The sequence below is a fragment of the Camelus bactrianus genome, chromosome 10, assembly GCF_048773025.1.
Source record: "Camelus bactrianus isolate YW-2024 breed Bactrian camel chromosome 10, ASM4877302v1, whole genome shotgun sequence".
Lineage (NCBI taxonomy): Eukaryota > Metazoa > Chordata > Mammalia > Artiodactyla > Camelidae > Camelus > Camelus bactrianus.
The window spans coordinates 41324565-41348141 of NC_133548.1; the positions used below are offsets into that span (position 1 = coordinate 41324565).

At 40.7% G+C, this 23577-nt stretch overlaps 1 protein-coding gene and 2 non-coding genes across 3 annotated transcripts; all 3 read right to left on the reverse strand.

The window, feature by feature from the left end:
• Positions 1 to 605: 605 nt before the first annotated feature.
• CTR9 (CTR9 homolog, Paf1/RNA polymerase II complex component) lies at positions 606 to 23008 on the reverse strand. Its single transcript, XM_074372393.1, has 25 exons — positions 22658 to 23008; positions 21363 to 21461; positions 19162 to 19401; positions 18623 to 18740; positions 18053 to 18142; positions 16837 to 16985; positions 16302 to 16409; positions 13089 to 13196; positions 12744 to 12980; positions 12463 to 12552; positions 12225 to 12353; positions 11933 to 12116; positions 10700 to 10788; positions 10025 to 10210; positions 9848 to 9935; positions 9533 to 9681; positions 8035 to 8151; positions 7748 to 7893; positions 6910 to 6981; positions 6269 to 6404; positions 5881 to 6027; positions 5355 to 5512; positions 4218 to 4314; positions 3898 to 4010; positions 606 to 1684 (listed from the first exon to the last, which is right to left on the reverse strand). The coding sequence occupies exons 1-25, from the start codon at positions 22700 to 22702 to the stop codon at positions 1249 to 1251; spliced, it is 3531 nt and encodes a 1176-aa protein (XP_074228494.1). The 5' UTR covers positions 22703 to 23008; the 3' UTR covers positions 606 to 1248.
• On the reverse strand, positions 13938 to 14006 carry LOC123619641 (small nucleolar RNA U2-30). The gene has a single exon (XR_006728321.1). It is a non-coding gene; the product is annotated as a small nucleolar RNA U2-30 (small nucleolar RNA).
• On the reverse strand, positions 14157 to 14236 carry LOC123619642 (small nucleolar RNA U2-19). Its single transcript, XR_006728322.1, has one exon. It is a non-coding gene; the product is annotated as a small nucleolar RNA U2-19 (small nucleolar RNA).
• Positions 23009 to 23577: the final 569 nt, after the last annotated feature.

Here is a 23577-nt window from a genome sequence, read left to right on the forward strand (position 1 = left end):
AGTGACCTCAGGCCTTCCGCCCTCCGTTTGCTCCCACAACCTGCACAAACATTACCCTCTGTTCACACCATAGGAATGATGAACTTATCTTCTCCATTAGATTTTTGAGGACAGGAACGCCATTTTGATTTTTAATGAGGGGGAGGTAATTAGGTTTATTTATTTATATTTGGAGGATACTGGGGATTGAACCCAGGACCTCGTGCATGCTAAGCATGCACCCTACTGCTGAGCTATACCCTCCCGCCATTGAAGACAGGAAAGACATTTCATCTCTGTGTCCTCAGTGCCCAATATAATGCGTTTCACACCCGACTAAACTCGTTACAGCTCTTTACAAGCTGTGCAGTGCTCCTCAAAACTATTACCCTTAAATTCTTAATCCAAGTTAATAAAAATAAAAATACTTACCAGTACCTTAGTTTTCTTGTATCTTTTAAAAAAACTCCACAAATCTACAAACATTTATAAAAGTTTTGAGTCAACAACCTCCAGTTTAATCCAGATTTTCCTGAATATCTGCATAGTTTTATGCTAAATTTTTATATACACATGTACTGAGCTTCCCCTCCCCCCTCCAAAATGACATAAAGTTACACATAAAAGTTGGTAGAAGAATTTTATTATGTGGCTTAGGTAGGTCTTTGCATTCTACTAACAGAAAAGCATTTTCCCACATCTTATTCAACCTAACAAATTATATATTTGCGGCTTTATCTACATGGCTGCAGTATTACATTATCGAAGAAACCCTTCCTTTCATTTGTACTTTGGTGCAATTATACAGTAGATACCTCTTCCTCCAGAACATAAAAATATTCTCGATCTACACTGGAAATGGAACAAAGACATTAATACCAAGTTTGTCACACTACTTGGTAGAAGACAGCAATAAAAACCCAAATAGTATGCTACTTAATATACAAAGAAGATGAGACACTTGCCAGTTTCAATCAAACCTTTGTAGGAATGCTTTTGCATGTGGGTTTATTTTACTTCAGTTTTCACATGTGACAGGTGGAATTGTACCATAATGAAGAACAGTCACCTTCATTTGCTTGCGACTCAGATATTGGATTCTAGGGCACGAAATGTCTCTTGGGGTGCAGCAATATACAAATGGATAGGAAAAAAAACTGCCTTAGGAAAAATCTCACCATTGTTTGAACACCTGAAATGTTTTTATCACAGCTTTCATATATTAAAAAATGTCTCCTCCAGAGATGAAGTTTATTTATGAAATAAAACCTAGTCGCTCTCATCTGACCCACGTTCCGAGCCCCGATCCGAGGCCTCATTGTTGGACCCCTCGGGTTCGGAGTCATTGCCGGAGCCTCGGCCGGAACCCTCGATATCCGACCCTCGGTCGGAGTCTCGGTCAGACTCGGCGCTGGGAGACGGGGATGCGGGCCGAGAGTCCAGCTCCGAAGCCCCCGAGCGGCTCCTCCCGGACTGTAGGGACTCGTTGTCGGACGGTTCGGAGCCCGAGGGCCTTCGCTTGCGGGCCGGCTGGTCGCTGTCTGAATCCTCCTCGGAGCGCGGCCGCCGCGGCCGCCGGGGGCTGCCGGCCTCGCTGCCGGCCTCGTTCAGGCTCTCATCCGACTCGCTCTCCGAAGACGCGCCCTTCTTCCCGCCGCCCTCGTCCGAGTCGCTGTGGCTGTGGCTCCGGCTGCGGCGGGGGTGTCTGGGAAAGACAAAGGCTGGTTAGACACCGGATTCCGGCGAGCAGGGATGCGCTTTTAAAAACATAAGGACGTTTAATGTCCCATTTCTTGACCTGAATGCTGTTTACACAGGTGTTCATTTTTGTGATACTTGTCTTTTTTGTTCATGTGATGTAGTTCATAATAAAAAGAGGATTAAAAAGGAAGAAAGAACAAGGCACTTTAGCTCTAAAACAGATCATAAACAGAGAAGGATGCCTGACTGGTTGTACCAGGCACCTTTCATCAGAATGAAGTGTTCCTCAATTTCACATGTAACGTTAGGGAAAGGAAGGGATACATTTATCTCCATAAGCAAATACACAGCGGGCAGAGGTGAAGCCCAGGATCTGACTCGGCTGTAGACACTCTGAAGACAAACCCCGTCCCCCTGCCATCTGCGCTAGGAGATGCTGAGGAGCAAAGCCATCATGTCCGTCCCCGGGTCTGCTTCTGCCCCAGTGCCCTCCACCACGACAGGGCTTCCTCCAGATGGGAAGCTGGGGCTGAAACAGGTCGGCAGCGTGTTTCCTTTTGCCCGAGCACCCGCTCTACTTGTCGGATATTACGTGAAAGGAAGAGGACTTGTGCTGACGCTTAGACTCACGCAGGGGATCGTGGCTTCCTGGAGGCTCTGGAGGAAAGGACATTCCCTTAACCACTGTGACGGCTGCTCACCCCCCAGAGCTGTGAAGAGGAGGGCATACTTCTCCTCTGGTATATTCTCAATTTTTGGTTTCCACAACAGATATTCCAAGAAAGGAATAAGAAACCCTACAGGGTTCAGTCTAAGGAGGGTGAGGGAGGTGAAATATATTTCTCCCCTCAGAAGTGAAAACATCCCTGCAGACTGAAGAGAGGCTCGTGTTTACGTCTGGAAGAAGAAATCCAGACACACGTCACGCATCCCAGGTCACTCTGACAGAATGGGAAGAGTGACTTGGGGGGGGGGGGGGGAGACACTGGTTATTCATTCTGTATCTACCCTACGGCCCGTGGGCCCCTGGGCTCTCTCACTCCAGCCCATCTGGCCAAATGAGCCAACACTCCATGATGGTCTAACCATCAGGCCTCTAACCAGTGGACCAGGGTGACACTGTGGCCAAGGGCCAAACAGTGTTTTAGGGAAAGCAATCCCAATTTGTGTCAGTCAGTGTCTTCACAGAAAAAGAGAACTGCCAATCTTTACACATGGTTCCCTATAGGTCTCAATCCTACCCGGCCAGTCTGCCACCAGGACCCTCAGCCCTTCAACATGCTAACCCCTCACTCCTGCCTCACCTCTAACCAACCAGGACTTTCCATTCTTTTGATTTTTCTATTTAAAAAATTGTTTATTTTTATTAAAATATAGTTGATTAGAACCCTCTCTTCTTCTAAGACTCAACTCAAACAGCCTTTTACAAAGAATGCCCCAACAATTCCCCTCACTATCCCGGCTCCAGGTTATACATGGTCCCTGGAGAGCAAAGAACACAAACTGTGAGGGATAACACTTTCCGCACAATAACGTGGTTTAGGTTTCTCTGTTATTCTTCACTGTTTCTAAAGCATGAATCCCTCGGGCGCAGGGTCTATGTCTCTTTCCTCTGCATCCCCAGCACCTAGTGCCTTATCTCATAGCGTGGATGTTCCAACGTCTGTTGAACGAAGGAATGAAATGACGGCCATCAGAACGACCTGGTGGAGCACGGTGTCGAGTCACAGTCTAGGAATCCAAGCGCAGGGCACCTTGAGCTTGAGGGGCAGATTTGGGACAAGTGAAATAGAGTACTGCTCCACCAAGCGGGACGAGTTAAAGGAGTCTAGCATGAGCCTCCACAATGCAGGCAGCACTGGGTTATCCCTCCCTGACAAGGGGGGAAATGGTCGAGAAAGTCCCTTTCTCCCTGTGACCAAGATCAGGCTACACGTAATACTTTAAGCCAGTCAATGGCAGTGTAGCAAAATGGTACATTTTATTTAGGAAGAGGTCACCTGGGATATTTCAGCTAATCTCCATGAAAAAACGAGATTTTAAAATAGGTTTCATCATCTGAGGGACAAACGTGGTAGGACAAAATGACCAGATTAGAGAGATGTGTGCTACGGTTGCTTCCAGTTTTAAGAGGCTAAGATGCTGCAGAGGAGACCTCTCAGCACAGGGACCACTCTGTTATCTTGTATTAGGATATATCAAGTGAAAAATTCCTACCCTTCATCAGCAATTTTAAGTTTATCTTCATCAGATGAATCGTCACTTGATGATATTATGGCTTTGGATTTTATTTTTCCCTTCATTGAAGGAGGCAGACGTTCCGGCTTGGGCTGAAGAAAGATCAATAGATTAGGCAAGACCCTTGCATTATGACATCTTGTTAAACTGGGTTTGCACTACAATGATACAATCCAACAGCAACCAAAAAACTTCAGAAACGAGCACCTGTGCGTGCAGAAACTGCAGGGGAAGAAGGCAGCCTAGTGTGCTGCACTTCTCCCTACAGGGGACGGAAAACCACAGTGTTAGACACTTACAGCCTTCTTCTTCTCCGCTTTTGGTGGACGGCGCTTTTTCGGTTTGGGGCCATTTTCTGTTTCCTCATCATCAGATCCTTCGTCTCCCTTCGGAGGCCTTAAATGGTGAACAGCAAGAGAAAGTCTGTCAAGATTCGCTCATGCCTATAAAGTCCAAGGCTTCTTTGCCACCCAGTTAACACAGTCATTCTGCACAGCCTTCTCTCCGGGCCTGCCCTCAACCACCCTGTACACTCCAGGGCAGAGGCCACCACTTACTCCTGCTGCATGCGGCTCAGCAGCCTGCGAAGCCCGTGTGCTTACGCCATGTCTGAGGACTACCTTAGTCACTGCTGACCCTCTTATTAACCTAAGATGAGCCTGAATCTTGCCCTTGTGAGTGAGAGAGGATGTGAGAAAAGAGCCAGGCTCCACACTCAACATCCTTCCCCTGCTTTCTTCCTTCCTGACTACTCATTCCAGGCCTGCTGAATGTCGCGCCACAGTTTCAATCCCACGGGTCTGTGTGTGAATGAATTCAACAAGTACGGTCAGCGGCGGGCTGGGACGAGCAGGCGTGGGTAAGATTAGGGCTTCTTGGACGAGGAGGCACTGTGAGGGGAAGGGGGCAGCGCGGGGCAGTGCAGGTGAGGCGGGCAGGGCACCACTACCGTGACAGCGGGCGGCCCTGGGAGGGCCAGGGGGCCCTTCTTTCTGAGATTCATATTCACAACCACGAGGCAGACTATCGCTACCATTTTACAGAGAGGAAACTGAGGCTCCATGACTTTTCTAAGATTGCACATGGACAGTGAGTGTGGACACACTGAGTTGTCCCGTCCTACACAGCCTACATTTTCAAATAAACACTATCGCTATAATGTTACAGTCGTAGGAAAGGCAATGGTGAGCTCCGGGAGCGCTCAAAAGGAGCTGGGCGACATGTGGAGTCCAAGCACTCGGGGGACTGGGCAGTGGGCTCCATCTTGGGATTAAAGTAGGAAGCGGGGAAAGGAAAGGCTTCCCTGTCTGGGGGACCAAGTGACAACCAAGCGTTTGCAAATCTTCTGCCTCAGATTCAGAACGTGAAGGTCTCTGACTGCTTTCATGAGGGGACTGAAAACCCCGGGGAGAGACATGGTCATCTCCCGGTCTTACCTCCTCCTCTTCTTCTTCCTCCTCTCACCACCCTCCTCCTCTTCGCCCTCTGGTTCGCTACCACTGCCCTTCCTCCTCTTCTTCTTTTTGGAGACAGGCAGGTCCTCATCGGTGTCATCGTTGACAAATTCATCAAACTCTCCTCCCTTCTTGGAACGCTGAAATCAAACAAGAGCCCATCAGTGCTCCCCTGGCTGCCAGAGCGCGGCCGGGAGGCTCAGGCAGGAATCCGGCCGCGGCCCGTCAGGCCTCTAGCCACATGGAAGGGGTGCTGGTGAGGCCCGTCCTTCGAAGACTTCTAGTTGACGTGAAATGCCTCAAAGGGCAAAAATCAGAACTGCTAAGTAAAACTACAAGGTAAAATGTATTGAGCTAACACTGAAATGCATTTCTAAACACTGGATACCATTTAAAGCACTCTCGGTGTTGGAAGACTATTTCTTAGCAGAGGAGGAAGCCAGAGTTCAGGGCTAAGTGCTGCGTGAACGTAACCACGGAACTCCCTCTAACCGGAGTCGTCTCTTACCCGGCCCCCACCGCCGCCTCTTTTCTTCTCTTTCGTTGCTTCAGTCTCTCCAGTAAACATAAGAATATTTTTGGTCTTCTCGACATACTGGGCCCGCTGCTCCAGAAGTTTCTTTTGTTCTTCTTTTTCTCTGAGACGTTTCTCTTCCTATGAGGGAAAAAATTGTAGGAAAAAAACCTCATCTGAATGTTCTTATTGACAAAAAAAACCTGAGGCTACCATCAGGATTTTTTTTTTAATGGATAAAACCCAGGACCTCACACAGGCTAAGCACGTGCTCTACCACTGAGCTACATCCTAGCCCTTGAAGGACTTCTTTTTTAACACACAAAGCATATGGATGCACACCTTTAATTCCAGTATAACTGGAAACACAATAAATAAATACCTGTTCTTTGAGAAGTTTCTGCCTTAATAGTTCTTTTTCCTGTTCTTGTTTGGCCCGCAACTCCCTTTCTTCTTCGTCCTGTTTTCGCGCCCGGGCCACGTGGTATTGGGCCTGGCTCAGTAAGTCAGAGCACTGCCTAGAATGTTCCAAAGTGAGAGAAACATGAATGCCGCAAATACGCTCTTTATACAAAAACTCAGAGCATCTGTTTTCCTTACACAAATTTAAAAGTCTGAAGCAGGCCTCTATGGAAAGTCTTAATTAGCAAAACTAACTTAGTTTCTCATAAGCCAATACTGTCAACTATGTTATGTTTCCAAATTATAAACGTCCTCCCAAAGCACAGCTAAAAAGATTCCCAAGAGTCAGGAATCATGTCTTGATTCTGGCGACACAGCTGATATTAGTGAAATAGAGAAGTGTTTTCCCATACAACTTAAATACTTAAACTAAATTAATTTTGCCATATTCCTTGAAAGGACCCTTAGGAAAAGCCTGGGTCCAGGTTGGGGAGTCGCAGAGAGGAGTGTGAAAGGCTGCCATCTGGAAGGCCAGGAACACTTCCCTGCTGTGTCCCTCTCCCAGCCCACGCTGTTATCACTGCCTCACCCAAGGGCAGCTTCCATAAACAGCATCATTACCTGGCTTCTGTAGCAGCGAGGGCCAAGTCGAATCTCATTTTATCTCCCACTTTACTCAAGTAACTGAAGTATCTAAATGGAATGAGAAAATGAAATACTTTACTTTTTAAAAAAAATTAATGAAACAGACCCTTTAGGTTTTGATCTGTTCTACAAAAACAGTCTGAAAGAAGGCTTACTGTTGACTGACTTATATGAATGCATTTAATACATGAAGGGCTGTCATCTCGACAGGAAAAAAAAATATATGCAACTCACTTAAAAAAGGACTCTCATCAATACACCACTCAACATGTTTAGTAAGAGATAAGTTCATTGTACAACCTACTAGGCAAGGGAAGAAATGCTTAAATAAGAATTCAAATAAAGTTGGAAAAAACCTGAAGAGATGTCAGGGTTTAATTTTACTACACACTGAATTACCAAATAAATACTAAACACATAAATTTAATGTTGAGCCAAATAAACCTATTCAATACTTAAGAGGAAAGGCTTTAATCTAGCTCAATGAAAATGTCTCATCTAAAGACACTGGTATAACCAGTAAAACCAACATAAATAGAGTCTAAACATTTCTAGTGTGTAAAATGCTAGGTCATATTATTATCATTTAATGAAAACTCGAGGGCAAGCTTGCGAAGCTAGCCAGGGAGTTGTAGGGGTTGAGCTACGAGATCCAAATCTGGCAGGATCCTTGCTACGGTTTGGCGCCACCAGGTGGCAGCTGCCTACATTGGCGGGAATGTTTTTAATAATGATATTCCTGAGGGTAGTGATTTTCAGCACCTTTTGTTTAAAGAAACAAAGCATTTCAAAGGTTGTTCCTACACAGTCTTACCTGTGTGCAAGCTCCAGTTCTTTCACAGCATTAAGTACTTCCTTCAGATTACTCTTTTCATCTTTCAGGACAGAGGTAGCTAATCTTTGCAGGACCAAGGCCACATTGAACATAAGAACTGTGTCATTGGGTGCCACATGTCTAGCCTATAAATGAAAAACAAAGCAAATCTTTGGTATGGTCTAATGACATGAAAAGGATTTTGGTCAAATAGAGTGTTACGTGTGTGAGCATGCATAAAACAGAATACAACACAGAACTGAACGAGAATGATGAGTTGTTCTTACCTTCAGCAAAGTCTGCTTGCATTCCTGTAACTTGCCACACTTGAAGAGCGCCCGGGCCAAATAGAGCACAACTTCGGTGTTCTGGTGTTTATAGAACTTTCTGAGGCAGTTTTCATACTGCAATAAAAGAAAGAGTTAATTTCAATCCAGCAAGAACTAAATGATATTGTCATTTTGTAACAAAGTTTCAAGCGATTTTAAAGCTATATGAAAAGGTATTTTATCTTTTGAATGGCGAATTTCAAAGATTAATTTGAGAATCATTTTTTACTTTCACCAGGATACATTTTCACAACATAAAAATCTGATCATAAGAAAAGCTACTACTCGAAAAACTTTTTCCATTTGAAATTTGGACCAACACTGAAAGGTTAAACAGATTGGAAGGACTTTCTTATATCGTTAGCAGTACTAACTAGATCGGCTTACCGACAACTTACTAGAAGTCATTCACCCGGCCCCTCTGGCTCTCTACCACCTTTCTTAAGGACTGGTGGGACCTACTGACAATGAGCATGAGACATCACACAGTTCTGGCTGCTAATTTCTCCATAAAACCCACGCAGCTATACTAGCAAAAATTTGCCATGAACATGTCATGTCACTTTCTAACCATGGTACAGATCTCGTCATAGGTAAGATCTTTTTCATGGAAGCTGCTCAGACAGGTTTTCTCTGAATATTCCCAGTAATTAATTTGCAGATCAGGGAAGCCCCCTTCCAGAAATACAACCTCTGAGACCACCACATGCAATCTGGGTCCTGTAAGCCCTTGTGACTAACACCTTTCCAATATTCTGAATACAATAATGATATCCAGCCTTCTGGGAAAAAGGTTAACCAATTTCCCAGAGCCTGGACTGCTCTTGTCTCCTGCCTTCGGTATGAAACTTGTTTTTTCTGACCATAATACTTCCCACAGAGCCTCAGAGCCTTTTCACTTTCTGACATGCTACAGATGCTGAGCAGGACTCTCTTACTTCCAAAGTTCCAGCACTCAACAAATGTGAAAAGCATACAAAATTCTATAGTCATAAAAACTTATCCCCGTGGAGTTTCTTCTTTTTAAGAAACTCAGTTCTCCCAACTGAGAAGTAAGAGGGTAAAACAAGCAAATGAATATTAAACCCCTCTACCTTCTGGGTACTTACTGATATGCCAGGCAACTTAGTGCCAATGATGGTGCCAATACCATCATTCTGGAACCTCACAAAATTCTATGGGATTAAGGTACAATTATTTCTATTTTGCACATAGGAAAACTGGCTCAGAGAGGATGCCCTTTACCTAACGCATGTAATTAACAGTGGAACCAGGACTCATATCTCTGTCTGGACACCAAAGACTGGCCTTAACCTTACATAATTATAAGCCTCTGAACAGATAACAGTACCAGAAGAGACAGTATGCAGCTCCAAGACAGGGCCAGACCAGTTAAGAAAACAAGCGCTCTAACAATGAACACAGTGTAAAAATATCTTGAAAACTAAGATATTACCATCTGAACGGCGCTGATATATTGTTTTTGTTCCACGTAGATGTGTGCTAGGTTCAACCACACATCACTGATATCTGCTGTTGCTTCTCTTACTTGGGCAAATACATCACGAGCTTCACGGAAATATCCTTTGTGGGCCAACACAGCTCCTGAAGTTATAGAAAAATTCAGTTAAGAATTTTCTAATTGTAGTCAGAAAAACAATGAAAAGTCCTGTTTTAAAACTACGTTTACTACATTTAGAAATTCTGATCTATATTCCTCCAAAAGCATTCATTTCACAAATGATTATGGCTATCCAAATCTTCTAATTACCTATGCCATTAGCAGCATACAGATTCTTTGCATCATTTCTGAGTACTTGCTTATAGATGGCCAGAGCACGATCTTGATGACGCTTTTCCTATAAAAAGATGCAAACATTATTAGAAACAATTCGAACAAGAATCAAACAAGTATCAGTTTTGTTTTAAAGAGATAAAAAGAAATTACCTTTTCTCTATCTCGGGTGGGCTGATGCAAAGTTTGCAGCCAGACGTTGCCAAGGGCCAGCATTGAGTAAGTGTCACTCTGTGTAGCTGGCTGTTTTAATATCCTCTCGAATTTCTTCTGGCCTGGACCCCATTCTTGTTTTGCCAAATGAAGATTACCGATCAAAGACCAAGCATCAGGATGGTCCTGAAACGCACATATAAAAAGAAGCATTCAGGGAGATCAATTATCTTTCCACAGCAGCTGATGACTGCAGAGGTTTACAAGGTACCTTTACAACAGAGTTTTTCAAACAGAATTGAGATGAATTAGTGACTTGTAAAATCCGTTTAGTGTGTAGTTATCAGCATAAGAAATGCAACAGAATGGAATACAATAAAAATATCAATGTACTGCCTGTGGCAAGAGCACATAATGATCTGTGAAACTTTGAGTCCAGTTGTTGGTACACACGTGTGTACTAGGCTGCGATGAGAAATCTATTTCTTACTGTGGGCCACAATCCAAAAGTTTAGATGACTTCTATATTCTTCAGTTTTAAAGATAATGAGTAAATGAAGAAAATACGGAGATGCCAAGCCTAGAAATATGATAGCCATTAAAAGGAAAAACTGATTTACTGAGGGAAAGTGGTGAAATAATTATTTTTTAAACCCAAGAGTTAATATTACCAACCTGATTAATCTGAAGAGCTTCCTTAAACCAATCTGAAGCCTCATAAAAGTTTCCTTTATCTCTAGCCATGGCTCCTAGACGCAGATAGCCTAAAAATACACAACTTTTTATGTTTAAAATATTTGCTATAAAATAGGATCATAATTTTAAAGTCATACCTTTGAAACAATTGTTTGTCATTAATACGTTCATAAAAATGAAAAGTCCTACAGGTGAAAAAATATCAAGCATCAATATAGCTAATTAATATTCTAATAAGTTTAACAGCAACTCTGTCACCATCAAGTCTTACTGTTTAAGATCTGAGATTTACCTCTTCTACTCCATTCCCAAGGCTAGCACCCTGGACCAAGTCCTCAACTCAAGCTAGCTTATTTTAAAAGCCTCGCCCTGCTGTTTCCAATTCCCCTCTGATGCACAGCAGCACTGGACTTACTTTTCCTCAAAGAGCTGCTTTTGGCACATGGCACTGAAATACTGAAAGCCAATCTACTAGGGATTACTGGTTAGCTCTTCCCACTTAAATAATGACAATAAAAAAGTGCCACACAAATGTAAGCTGTTTTCTCCAGAAAATGTTACTCTCCTCAAGAAACCAACAATGGCTTACTACTGCCTATCAAGTCAATTCAAATTCAGCCTGGCATTCAACTAAAATCTTATTTATTTTAAATCACTTTTGTATCCATAACAGTATGACAGGGGCCAAGTTAACAGCTCCTGATTTGACCTGAGTCAAAACATCATAGCTTAGGTTCTTTCAAGGGAAGTACAGCATATAAATTATTTTTAACTAAAAATTTTCCAAACTTCACGATGTCTAGGTTGTAAAAACTCAAGGTGAGACATTTTTAGTAATAATTACTTCAAGGGAAAACATAGTTCTCACTATCTCATTATTATAAATGCTGCAAAATGTTTATATGAAATCAAAGCATCATAAAGGAGGAGTTGTTAAAAATAAAGGTAGCTGATCCACTGAAGATAGCCTAGTCTATCAAATACGGTCCAACTGGTTTTTAGTTGCTTCTTTTCGTTTCTAGCATAAATTTAGGTGAAGCTGCATCTTTTTTTTTTTAAAGCCACAAATTTGCCTTGATAAAAAGTGTACATTATAACCTTCAAAATTTTTTACTCTTGGTTCTAAGAAAAAAAATTTTTTTTCAGGTTAAATTTTTGCTGCTATTATGGGCATTTCAACACATAAAAAAAAAAAAGGTTTAAAATTCTTACAGTCAACATAATTAGGATGTTCCCGTAAGATGTTTTTATATAGTTTTTCTGCTTCATGGAATTCACACATGGCCTCATACAGCCTGGCTAAATTGTATGACGTTGTAACAGAAATGGCATTGTAATAATGTTCATCATGCTCAGCTTCTGCCTTTGCACGATCCAGTGATGCCAAAAAGTATTTCTAGGAGAAAAAAAAGAAATTACATTGTTAAAAGACTTGGTCATACATCTAAAATAGCGTACATTGAATCTGACAGCATAAAAGAAGGGACTATTTCTATATTGCTACCTTTGCTTCTCCTAGATTCCCAAGTCTGAAATGAAGGGCACCCACGTTATTCAAAATCTCCGGGGGGACATCAGCCTGCACTTTCTCCTGAAGGATCCGTGTTGCTGTTCCATAGGCTGACAGGGCACCCTGTGTTTTCATGGCAGACAGAATAAGTTGTAAGTGAAAATAAGAGAGAAACATTATACCAGGCTTACCAAAACACATTAGGTGGGAGATGAAAAATATTGCTAAATACCTGGATATCAGTCTGTTCTAAGATTTGTGCCAATTCAATCCAAGCTTCAACATCATCAGGATATTGTTCTGTGACCTTCTTCAAATGGCCCTGGGATAAAAGAGATCATTAAGCTGAAACATTCCAAGAATAGGCTATAAAAAGTCAATTGTTATTTCAACTGGAAAAACTCAGCTAACAAAACTGTGTCCACCATATTTCTAGCAGCAATAATAAGAAATGAGGAAGGAGGGTCTAGGGAGAGCTAACAGAAAATAACTAAGATTTTTAAAAAAACATACCTTGGCGATATCTCGCTTCTCTTGATCTTCTGAGGCAGCATATAGAGAGCCAAGAATTTTCATAGTTTCGTAATTATTAGGATAAGCTTTCAAAACTTTCTCAAAGCACTGAGATGCATTTTCTTTGTCACCTCGATAAATGTACATTTGTCCCAAGCCAAAAAATGGCAGCACGAAAGACGAGGAAGCAAACTGTGTGGCTTGATAGTAGTACTGGAAAGCTTGGTCATAATCTTCCTAAAAAGTGAAAATAAAACAAGACGGACAATATGTACAAAAGTTTTTAAAAGATCTGAAAAATCACTAAAAAATCAGATATTTAGAGAGGGCATAAAATTCACTTACCTGGACGTGGAATGATCTAGCCAACTGGTAGCAACTTTCTGCTTGCATAGCCTCCACTTCTGTGTTGTGGAATGCATGGAGAGCCAGGTGCTGGACTTTACTGTAATCCTGCACAACCAAGACCCGGAAATCAATCGACTGAACTCAAACAATGCTAACTGTCTCAATCATAAGGCTTCCCCAAATTTCATTTTTAAAATTTGTTAACTGAATTAGCAACAACAGCACTGGACCCAGAATTACAAATCATTTTCCTCATTCCCCTTGCTGATAAATCCAGGGAAGAGGAGAACTAACATTTGCATAGCACTTAACATTTGCTCAGTACATTTATTACTTCATTTAACCCCCACGACAATCCTTTGAGGTATTAGCCTATTTTTGTGATAAGAAAACCCAAGAGAGGTAAAGTCCCTTATTAACAGTAATGTGAGCAGTTACAATTTATTAAGGACTATTACATGCGAAGCACTCTGCTAAGTATGATACTTACATTAGCTCTAAGCTTAATCAAAACCCCTGTGAATTATGTCTTTATTACCATTTTATTAATGGGGAAATAAAGGCTTAGAGAAGTTTGCTATCTGAGGTGAAAAGCTAGAATCTTAATTTAGCTTTTTTTCTGACTCCAAGGATATGTTCTATCACATGAGGGTAGCAAGTGCCAGCGGCTTGAACTTGCATTCAGCTCTATTTGAATGCATGGGTCATGATCTTTCTATTACACCTGACTTTCATTTGGATTAATCTGAGAGACTCAAAGTCAGAGTTCAAACAACAGAGGTAGAAACCACTTCCCAGTTTTTAAAAAATATGTTCTAAATTTAAAAAAATTTTTTTTAAAAATTCTGAGCTCCAATCAAGTGTAGAAACCTTCATAGTTAAAAGGTCAGTAGTAAAACCTTTTCATCATTGCTCAAAACTGGTAAGCCTTTCACACGCACACACCCTGAGCCCGTTCTCACTCACCCATCAACAAGTCCTGTTATCCACTGTCACCTTTACACACACACACCCCACTACCCCAGACATAAGCTTCTGTTATTTTTAATATTTTATACTTTTGCTTCATAGAACTACAGAAATCGTGTATCAGGTAGATTAGAAGGTCTTTTGATGCTCAGATTTGGCTGTTTTCATCACTGATCCACCTTAGACAACTTACCAGTTTTAATAGGAATGTGTTTTATTCATTTCACTAGCACTAGAAATTCGGTCTGAAGTAGAGTTTTTATTTTGTCAATGACCAGTTTTGACATTTTTTTTACATTAGAAATAATAATGGGACTGCAGTTTTTAACAGTAACTGAGGGTTTCCCATTAGATAAGTATTTAATATTCATATTTAATCCTAACTACCACTCCTCAAATCCTATAAGGTAGGTATTATTATTAGTTTATAAGTGAGGCAATTAAAGTTTGGGGAAATTAGCTTATTTCCCCAAAGCCACAGAACTATATAATGGTGATGCCTGAATTTGAACCAAGTGATTTAAACTCCACACTTTTACTTACATTATACAGACTTTTAGCTAAATTTATACATTGTTCACTGGGATGAGGATATGGAAATATCCTGCCTACCTTCTAGGGCTATTGTAATGACCAACTGAGAAAATGTTTGTAAACGTGCTCTGTAAACCTTAAAGACATATATTCAGTGCAAGATGATCTCATGTCACCTGGCACAGTGCTGATCACAGATCAGGTATTCAGTTGACACTTAATTAGATTGGCTTGATTTATATATTTCACTTATGTAATCTAAGGTTCTGAATATACTGATTGTGTTAACTAGAAGCAAGTCTTATCTTCAGCAGTGGAAGGGTGACTAGAATTGAAAATTAAAAACTGAATAATTCTCATTTGGTTCTAGGAAGCTGTCCCAAAAGCTGTGAGCACTGAATACTAGGTAGGCACTCAAATATTTAAAATCATCAGTCCTTTGGGTTTCCCCCCACCCCAGTAAAAACCAAACTAACTTGTGTAACTTATTTTTTCTTAAATAGTAACACTTCAGCTACTTATAAGATACATTTCCATCTTCTCCCTAAATAGTTACCTTTTAGTACCATAGCAGGTACAGCTTAAAGTGTAATAAATAATTCATTATGAAAGGGGAGTATGCTTCCATAGCTAGAGAGCACAGCATCGTGGTTATAGCTGTGTGACCTCAGGCTATTAACTCTGCCTCCATTATTCATCCACAAAATGAGGAAAATATTACCTACCACATAGGATTGTTTTGAACGATATATAAATTCATGGAACGCACTTTTAATAGTACTTGGCATTTAGTAAGCACAGAATGCATATTAATAGCAACAATGGCAGCAACATAGCATCTATTATTAATAAGGATTGATGCTGTTTTGTGAACTTTTACTTAAACTGCTATTTAATTAGAGTTCTTAGTATAATTTATTACCTGGTTTCAGTATGACAGATTAAACTCATGCTTACTATATAAACACTTTGCCAATGACATCTTGGAGTTAGTATTTAAGAAATCCAGAACGCCACTGCTTCTACAGAATGAATGACAACTTTAAAAATGTCATGATCAAAAATAAACAAGCAAACATCTCCCCATATGTTATGCTCTTAATAAACTGAGACTGTTTCATAGATCTATGCTTCTTTCAACTACCTAGTGACCTTTTTCTAAAAACCTAGTTCAAGAGCTTTTCTTTCTTGGAGGTGAAAACTCTCCTTAACCACTTAGTCACTTCATCTTTCATTTCTTTACCACAGCAGGGTAGAGACCTTTATTTTCACATTTTCATTTGTTTACATGTCTCTGTTTTCAAGAAACTGAACTCCTCGAGTAAAGATACCATGAACTCCACAACCACATTGCAATGTTGGGTACAGTACAAAGGATCAATAATTATTAAACAAATGTGTGAACGAACGAACAAACATATCCAACCCCAGATACTAACACAAACTCTTAACTTTTGTTTTTTTTGGGGGGGTGATTAGTTTGTTTATGTTTAGAGGAGGTACTGGGGATTGAACCCAGGACCGCATGTATGCTAAGCATGCGCTCTACCACTTGAGCTATACCCTTCCCCTTACAAACTCTAACTTGAAAAAAAATTCTTGACTCAAATTTCTTTCCAAGTTAGAAAGATAACGTATCAACTGCAGTACAAAAAACCCCCAAAATGAAGATTTAAAGTCAAACAACTCATAAATGGCCTTGCCTACCTTTTTGAAGAAAAAGTGGTTTGCCAAGTGGTTCAAGACCATAGGGTTGCTGGGGTCAATAGTATAGGCCCTGGAAAGAAGCTGGACGCCGTTCTTGATAGAGTCAGCCTAGAAGAAAAACAGTGATGGCGGGGTTGAGTGGAATATTACTTAAATAGCACTTTTGCAAAGTTTCCTTTACAGTCTAAAGAAATAGTTATACAAAAGTGCAGATACCAAAATATAGCTCTTGTTTTAGTTAATTTTCACCAGGGATAAAAAAATTTCAAATAGTGAGCGAAACTCTAAAGAATTTAGCTTTCTTAAACTTAACTGCAAAGGCATCTCCACTGGAAAGCATTTCCTGCCCTTTGAAATTGGGTGCATGTAATAAATATACTTGATATTATTGTTCTAAATAATTTACTGCTCATCCCTAAGGCAAATAATAGGGGCAAAACCCCCAAAAGATTGTGTTTAACAGCTTTGTTGAGATAAAATTCACATCCTATTCACCTGACAAATCAGCCAGGAACTAGTTTCTTCACTCACATACCTCTTTATTGTTGAGTTCCAGAACAGCCAGTCCCACCAATGCCCCTACACATTTGGGATTGAGTTCCAGGGCTCTGCTGAATGCCAGACGCGCCTTCTCCAATTTGTTAAGTTTCACAAAGCAATGGCCCATTCCTAAACGAACTTCCGCTAAAAAAATAAAGTCAAATCATTCAGTCTGTTATACTAGGATATTTTTAGGCTTCAAATTTTTAAAAATGTTTGAACATTCTCTATTTATGAGTTGCAAAATCCCAAAATTAACCTCCATCTAGCTACACTATAAAATCTTCTGCTGTATCACAAACTTGATTTCCCTGGAGGTCAGATCATACACTCTCCCCACAGCCTGCCAGCCTCACCCCCTCCTTATGGATGCCTCTCTCTTCATAGCACAGAACGTCTATAATAGTGCTATTTTTCTCGTCTTCCAACACTCCTGGTTGCATTGTACCTTAAATATCTAATTTTTGAAGAGTAGTTTTTAAACAGAGAACAAAAAGCTTCATTAAGGCCTTAAATATAGTAACTGACCACATGCGCATCTGCAGAGCTATGCTTATAAATGCTTCCCAATTTCAAGGCCCTGCCAAAACACAGCCATGTTCTGAAGGCCAACCTCTCCACTGTTCACTAGATCCTACTCCTTCTCATCCAAGGACACTACTCCTGCAACCCTCCCCTACTTTTTCTGCATCATCAAATTTTCCCTCCTTTCTAGATCATTCTCATCCATATACATTTTCCCATTGTAAAAAAATCCTCTCGATTCTACCTCCCTTTCTAGTTGTCAATTCATTCCTACTCTTCCCTAGATAGCAAAACTCCATGAGAGATCTATCTACACTTGCTGCCTCCAATTCCTTTCCTTCCCTTTTCGCTTGACTCCACTCCAATGAGTATCTCTCCTCGAGCATTCCAGGAAAACTCCCTTTATCAAGGTCACTAATGATTTGCATGCGGCCAAATCCAATGATCAATTCTCATTCCCTATTTCACATGGCCTAACAACAGAATTTGACACAGTCTGCTATCCTCTCCTGCTGGAAACATTTTACATTTGACTTCAAAAATTGGCTAAATAAATTGAGATTTTGGAAAGAAAAAATAGTATAGGGCAAAAAGATTATATTATGATCTACTATTCAGCTTTTGAATCAAACAGGAGTATTTTAAGTTGGAGCATACATAGCTTAGACTTAAAGTTTTTCCCTTACCTGGACACCCTGGGTTAGTACGCAAGGCTTTCTTATAGTAAGCAAGAGCTCCCCTGTAATCCTTCTTGTTGAATGAAATGCAAGCTTTACCTGTAATAATTTTTAAAAATAAACATACATTTATTAAAGAACACAAATCTCATATGTTCTGCACTAACTCACCTAAATCATATATATCTCTCAGTAAGAAATACTTGAAAAGAGCAAAAGTGATTTCATATTAAAACTTGTTTTTCCATTAGGGTATTTTAATTTATGCCTATAAATAGAACAGTACTATCTTTATGTTAAATGTTATAAAACAATAATCAAAGTAGCTTAGAGTTGTCCAAACAGACTGCTTATTAACTCTTTAGAAGTGGATAACAAATTATGCTTAACTGGTATATATCTTATTTCTGTAATTTCAACAGAAACAACAATCTATTACAACAGTCTTATTTTTAATAAGGCAAAGCTCTTCTACTTTGCGGCCCAGCCCAGTTACTAAGGAGATAGTAACAAAGAGATATATTCTAGGCACATGATGAGAAATACAGATTCCTAAGATGGTTGTTGAAAATGACTTACCAAGAAGAGCTGGAATATTATTTGGAGACTGGTTAAGTACAAAGTGAAACTGTGCATCAGCCTGATCCATTTTGTCCCCTTCAAGTAGGCAGAAGCAGGCTCTTCCCAACAAGTGGTTCTGAAAAAGTAACGCATCATCTCAGACTTGACTTCACCACGGACTGAACACAATTTAACAGGAGTGTGTAACACAAAAATGAAAACCACAGAGGAAGGAGGTGGAGCATCACACAAATTCCTCTACCACTGTAATGTGTCTAATCTACCAATAAGCAATTCTTAACCAGAAAACTGAGAAATTATCCTGAAATGCAAGTCTTCTGTATCAGGAACAAGTGACAAAAAGAAAAGTTCACACTCCTTAAAGGACCAAAGAAATTTCTATTTTAATAAGGAACTACTCTTCCTTTTGGCTATTTTTATCAACCATATTATTTTAAGAAAAATTTTTAAAAAATCTGCTGTCTATTACACACGTTTTGCTTTCATGTGGTATTTTTTTTTCTTTCATAAGTTCAAAGAAATCTGACTTATTTTACCTGATCATACATAATAATTTTATCCGCCATTGTATACAGCAGTGTTGCTTGTGTAATAAGATCTTTCTTGTTGTCCTTATTCTTTTCCTTCCGAGCTTGTTGTACATAGTAGGCTGCCAAAGTATCCAAGCAAGTCATCTGGTCTTTTTCATGGTCTCTATAGTCCAAATTGCCATCTATACGTGCTGCTTCCAACAACTTTACAAACTCTTCTGTTTTTCCTTGCTTGTAGTATTCCAGCTATAAGATAAAGAATCAGATTAGAATTACTTAAGCATAAGTCCATACAAAAAGTTGTACACAAATGTCTACAGCTCTATCTGTAACAGCCCCAAACTGGAAACAACCCAATGATTGATCAAAAGGTGAATGGTCAAAGAAACTGTGGTATATCTGTACAACGACTACTGCTCATCAATAGAAAGGAACTACTGACACATGCTACAACATGGATAAATCTCAAACTAATCTTTAGCAACAAAAAGCAGATCACTGTAAACTGACTATAACTCAATTAAAAAAAAAAAACCCCAAAAAGCAGATCAGGGGTTTGCTAGGGCACAGTGTAGGGCAATGAAGAGCTGGGAGAAAAGTTTTTGGGGGTGATGGATATATGATCTTGATTGTGGTGAAAATTTCACAGGTGTATACATACGCTAAAACTTCTCAAATGGTACAAGTCAAATAGATGCAGTTTACTATCAGTGAGTTATATCCAATAAAGCTGTTTAAAAAAATTACAATTGCTACAAATGCTTCCATCTTACTTCTTACCTAGGAATAGTTGATTTCAAACTAAACCAGAGCCCAGGAGAGAAAGCAATAATGAGAGGTATAAAGAATTCTAAATAGAAAACTTGAGTTCTAGATTTAGATCCATCAAAAATTAAATGACTTTGGGCCTGCTGAATAACTTCCCTGGGCATCTGTTTCAGTTATAATAAAAGAAATATCCATCATTTATTAGCCACTTACAATGGGCCACATACAATGCCAGGAGCTTCATATACATTATCTGTAATCTGTACAACCAGCTGTTAACCACCTGTTAAGGTGAATACTAGCATCCTCCTATTTTAGATGAGGAAACAGGCTCAGAAAGTAGATTATTTATCTGAAGTCACATAGCTAGTTACTAGCCAAGTTGGAATTTGAACAAAGGCCTCCCTAATCCCAAAGCCTACATTCTTTCTTCTGTAACAACCTATAGCCCACAATGTTTCCATTTATTTGACCACAGGTGCCATGTTAATCCTCCAGCACTCCAATTTTCATGTAAGTGCTGTTAAAGGAGGCATCTATACTAAAAAAAAAAAAAAACCTAGGTTTCCTTCTGGTTTTAAAAATGTGTGGCAAGCATTAATGGCTTGTTGTCCATACCCTAGGAAAACAGCACTTCAAGTCAGGAAGGCACTGCTTGTCACTGAAAGTACTTCTCTGTAAACTCATACCTGAGAAGAGTTAAGCTTGTGCACTGGATGTAAGCCCAATTCCAGATCTACTTCTCTGACCCTTCAAGACAATATTAGGGGTCTCCTATGTACCTTTACATGGAAGTGACCTGTGGCTTAGGAGTGATGATTACAGCATTTACCATATTTTATTACTATAATGTTCCCACAAAAAGGAAGCATCGTTACACAGCTGATACTGGGGAGGGTAGAGGGTGTTAGAATTTTGGGCTCTCTGAGGTGATCTTCCTGACAGTCTCCAGCAGTTTTTATGTTATGGAAGGGATCAAACAGGACAAAAAACTTAAGGTGGAGATAAACTTCATCCAAAGGGCTTTTGTGAGTTAGCATGAAACCTAATCACCTTCTAGAATATTTCATGAGAAATGTTACCTTGTTATGGGGAACAATGGTAAGTAGCAATGTTTACTTTGTGGCACCTTGTTTTTTTTCTCAGCTTATCTCTAATCCAGTCTTCACTGAGGAATCACTAAAAAAATCAAACATTCCTTACAGAGTACTATTTAACTTAAATGAATTGTTTTTACCAACCTATACCAATTTATCAGAGGCCAGCACATCATTTAGGAAACTGGACTTTTGCTCATAAAGGGTAATACAATTAACTTCCATACACAGAGTACTATTAATTTATCACGCACCCAAACTGCCTATTACTGTATTTGAAAATAGAAACCACATATTTTTCCCAGTCAACATATAAGAAATATCTGTTACATGAATACTCACTGCCAAAGCAATCCATATGTGCAGTTGTGTGTGTTCCTGTTTCAGAATACTGATAACTTCATCTCCCTCCGGTAACTGATCGAAGTCAAGTTCAATGACCTAAAATACAAAACACAAGCTTTAACTCTTATTTTTCTTTTTATGAGACTGACACGCTACCTACTGAGCTAATGACGCAGCTTTATTTTTCTTCTTAAATTCACATTTCTTCTTTGCTGCTTTCTTGAGCATAGATCAATATGGTTATACAGAGGACTTGTGCTCACTTTCAATACAGCTGAACAAGTATATGTTAAGAAATGTTTAAGGAGCATATGACAAAGAGGTTATATGGTAATATTAAAATAAAAGCACAGAGAAGCAAACAAATCCTGCTAGTTGTCAAATCACTAGAACTATAATGCTACAAAAGCTTTGCTTACTTAAAAATAAAACAAAACCTATAATGCAAGTAAAGCGCAGATAAACACCCCAGAGACTCTGATGCCATCAGTAGGACAACTTGGGCAGCACAATCCTAGAGGCAATGCAAAGTTGAACGCCACTGTACACATTAATCATGGAGGCAGCATTTGAGTTACACACACTCTTGAATGTGGCACAAAAATAACAGTAGGAAAATGTTCTAGAAGTAGGTAGTGGTGATGGTTACACATCTTGGTGCATATTACTAAAAACCACTAGATTTTATGGTAAGTGAAATATATCTCAATCAAACAAACAAATATAAGAGAATGAGATATCCAGTAACATTAATACTGAGAGCTTTACACAGACAAGCCATAGGCCACCCATGAAAGAGGGAGAGGGGGTTAATTCTATCAGCACACAGCAGCGGCTGTGAGGGTCTCAATTTCCCTGATGAAGCCTTGTGTGGTGGACCTGGTGCACCATGACAGACTCGAGTTTCTAAGGGAGCAAAGGAGACATCCTATATATTCCTGGGGACAGATACTTAGTTTGAGCAGCAGAGAGAAGACAGTGACATCAGCGCCCACCTCTCTGATCTGTTTTACATTTTACCAGGCGCTCTCTGCGCCCGTGAATTAGGAAAAAAGCAGAGTACTGTCAAAAAAGAACAGGTTGGAGGGGAACTTTCAAGAACTCCTTCTCGGGGTGGCCTCGAGGTTGCGGGGACGCGGTTCCCAGCCTGGGAGGGCGCAGGGGCTGGGGAAGGTGATCGGCCCTTCGGCCGGGGAGTTCCATCTGGGGAGAGGGTGCTCTCGCTTCGGAAAGGGGGAGGGGGAGATCGTCCAAGTTCACGACCCCCACCTTTCCCCATACGCGGCACCTACCTCGTCAGTGTCCCGGAGGGGAATCTCGATGGAGCCCCGCGACATGGTGAGATCAGAAGGCGAGCGGGCGTGTGGCCTCGCCGCTCCGCAGCCGGTAGTCCTGACTTCTGGATCGTCCTGAGGGTAGCGGCGGCTCGGGGTCTGGTCGTGACTGCCGCCCCGCGGCGCAGCCGGAGCTGGGTCTTCTTCCCGTCAGCCGCTTAAACAACGAACCGCAGGAGGCGTCCGACGACTTCCGGCAGCCCCGCCCCCTGCCCCGGAAACTTTCCCCGCGGGAGGGCCTGTCCGATGGGAGGGCGTCTCCTGAGGCTCAGGGTCCCCGAATTTAGGAGGAGGGCTCCGAGGCTTCTGTTGGCGTGCCTACCTCTCCGAGGGCCTGAGGCTCCGGACCCTCGAGCCGCGCTGGCGCCGGAATAAATATATTGAGGGCGTATCCGCACTGCTCTCAATGGGCAGAGCGACCAATCAGGCACGGGCTCGGGGCCCGGCTACTGATTGACGTGGGACACCTGGCCAATGATAGTCATGCTCTCCTGAGCTTGACTCCGCCCCCGACCCCGGACTTGTCCTCAGGTCTGGTTTTCCAATTAAGATTGCTATGAATAATTCATTCATTGCTTATCCCAATCATCAATTCCTTGTTTAGCGGCTATTATTTGCGAGTTACACCTATGCTATCTTTGTGTAACCAGTTTAAATATAAATGTTACAAAGAGTTCTGTAATCATTATGATAGTTCATGTATTTTGTGAGGATTTTGCTTTTTGAGTTTTTTTCGTTGTGAGAATCTGCTAGATTTGTGATTTAAATAAAATTGTTGAAGAATCGGATTAAATCTGTAGTTAACGTTTTGATTAAATTATAAGATTTGATTAAATGCATTTTAATTTGTTTTAATTAAATTATAAAATATGACTAAA

Bases quoted from the DNA above. Each gene is read 5' to 3' on its own strand.
- CTR9 (XM_074372393.1), bottom strand. From the start codon at position 22,702: ATGTCGCGGGGCTCCATCGAGATTCCCCTCCGGGACACTGACGAG. The intron at 18,143-18,622 runs GTAAGTCATTTT...AAATTATTACAG, and splicing joins TAATATTCCAGCTCTTCTTG to GTAAAGCTTGCATTTCATTC. The intron at 4,315-5,354 runs GTAAGACCGGGA...TCACCATTTAAG, and splicing joins AGGAAGAAGAAGAGGAGGAG to GCCTCCGAAGGGAGACGAAG.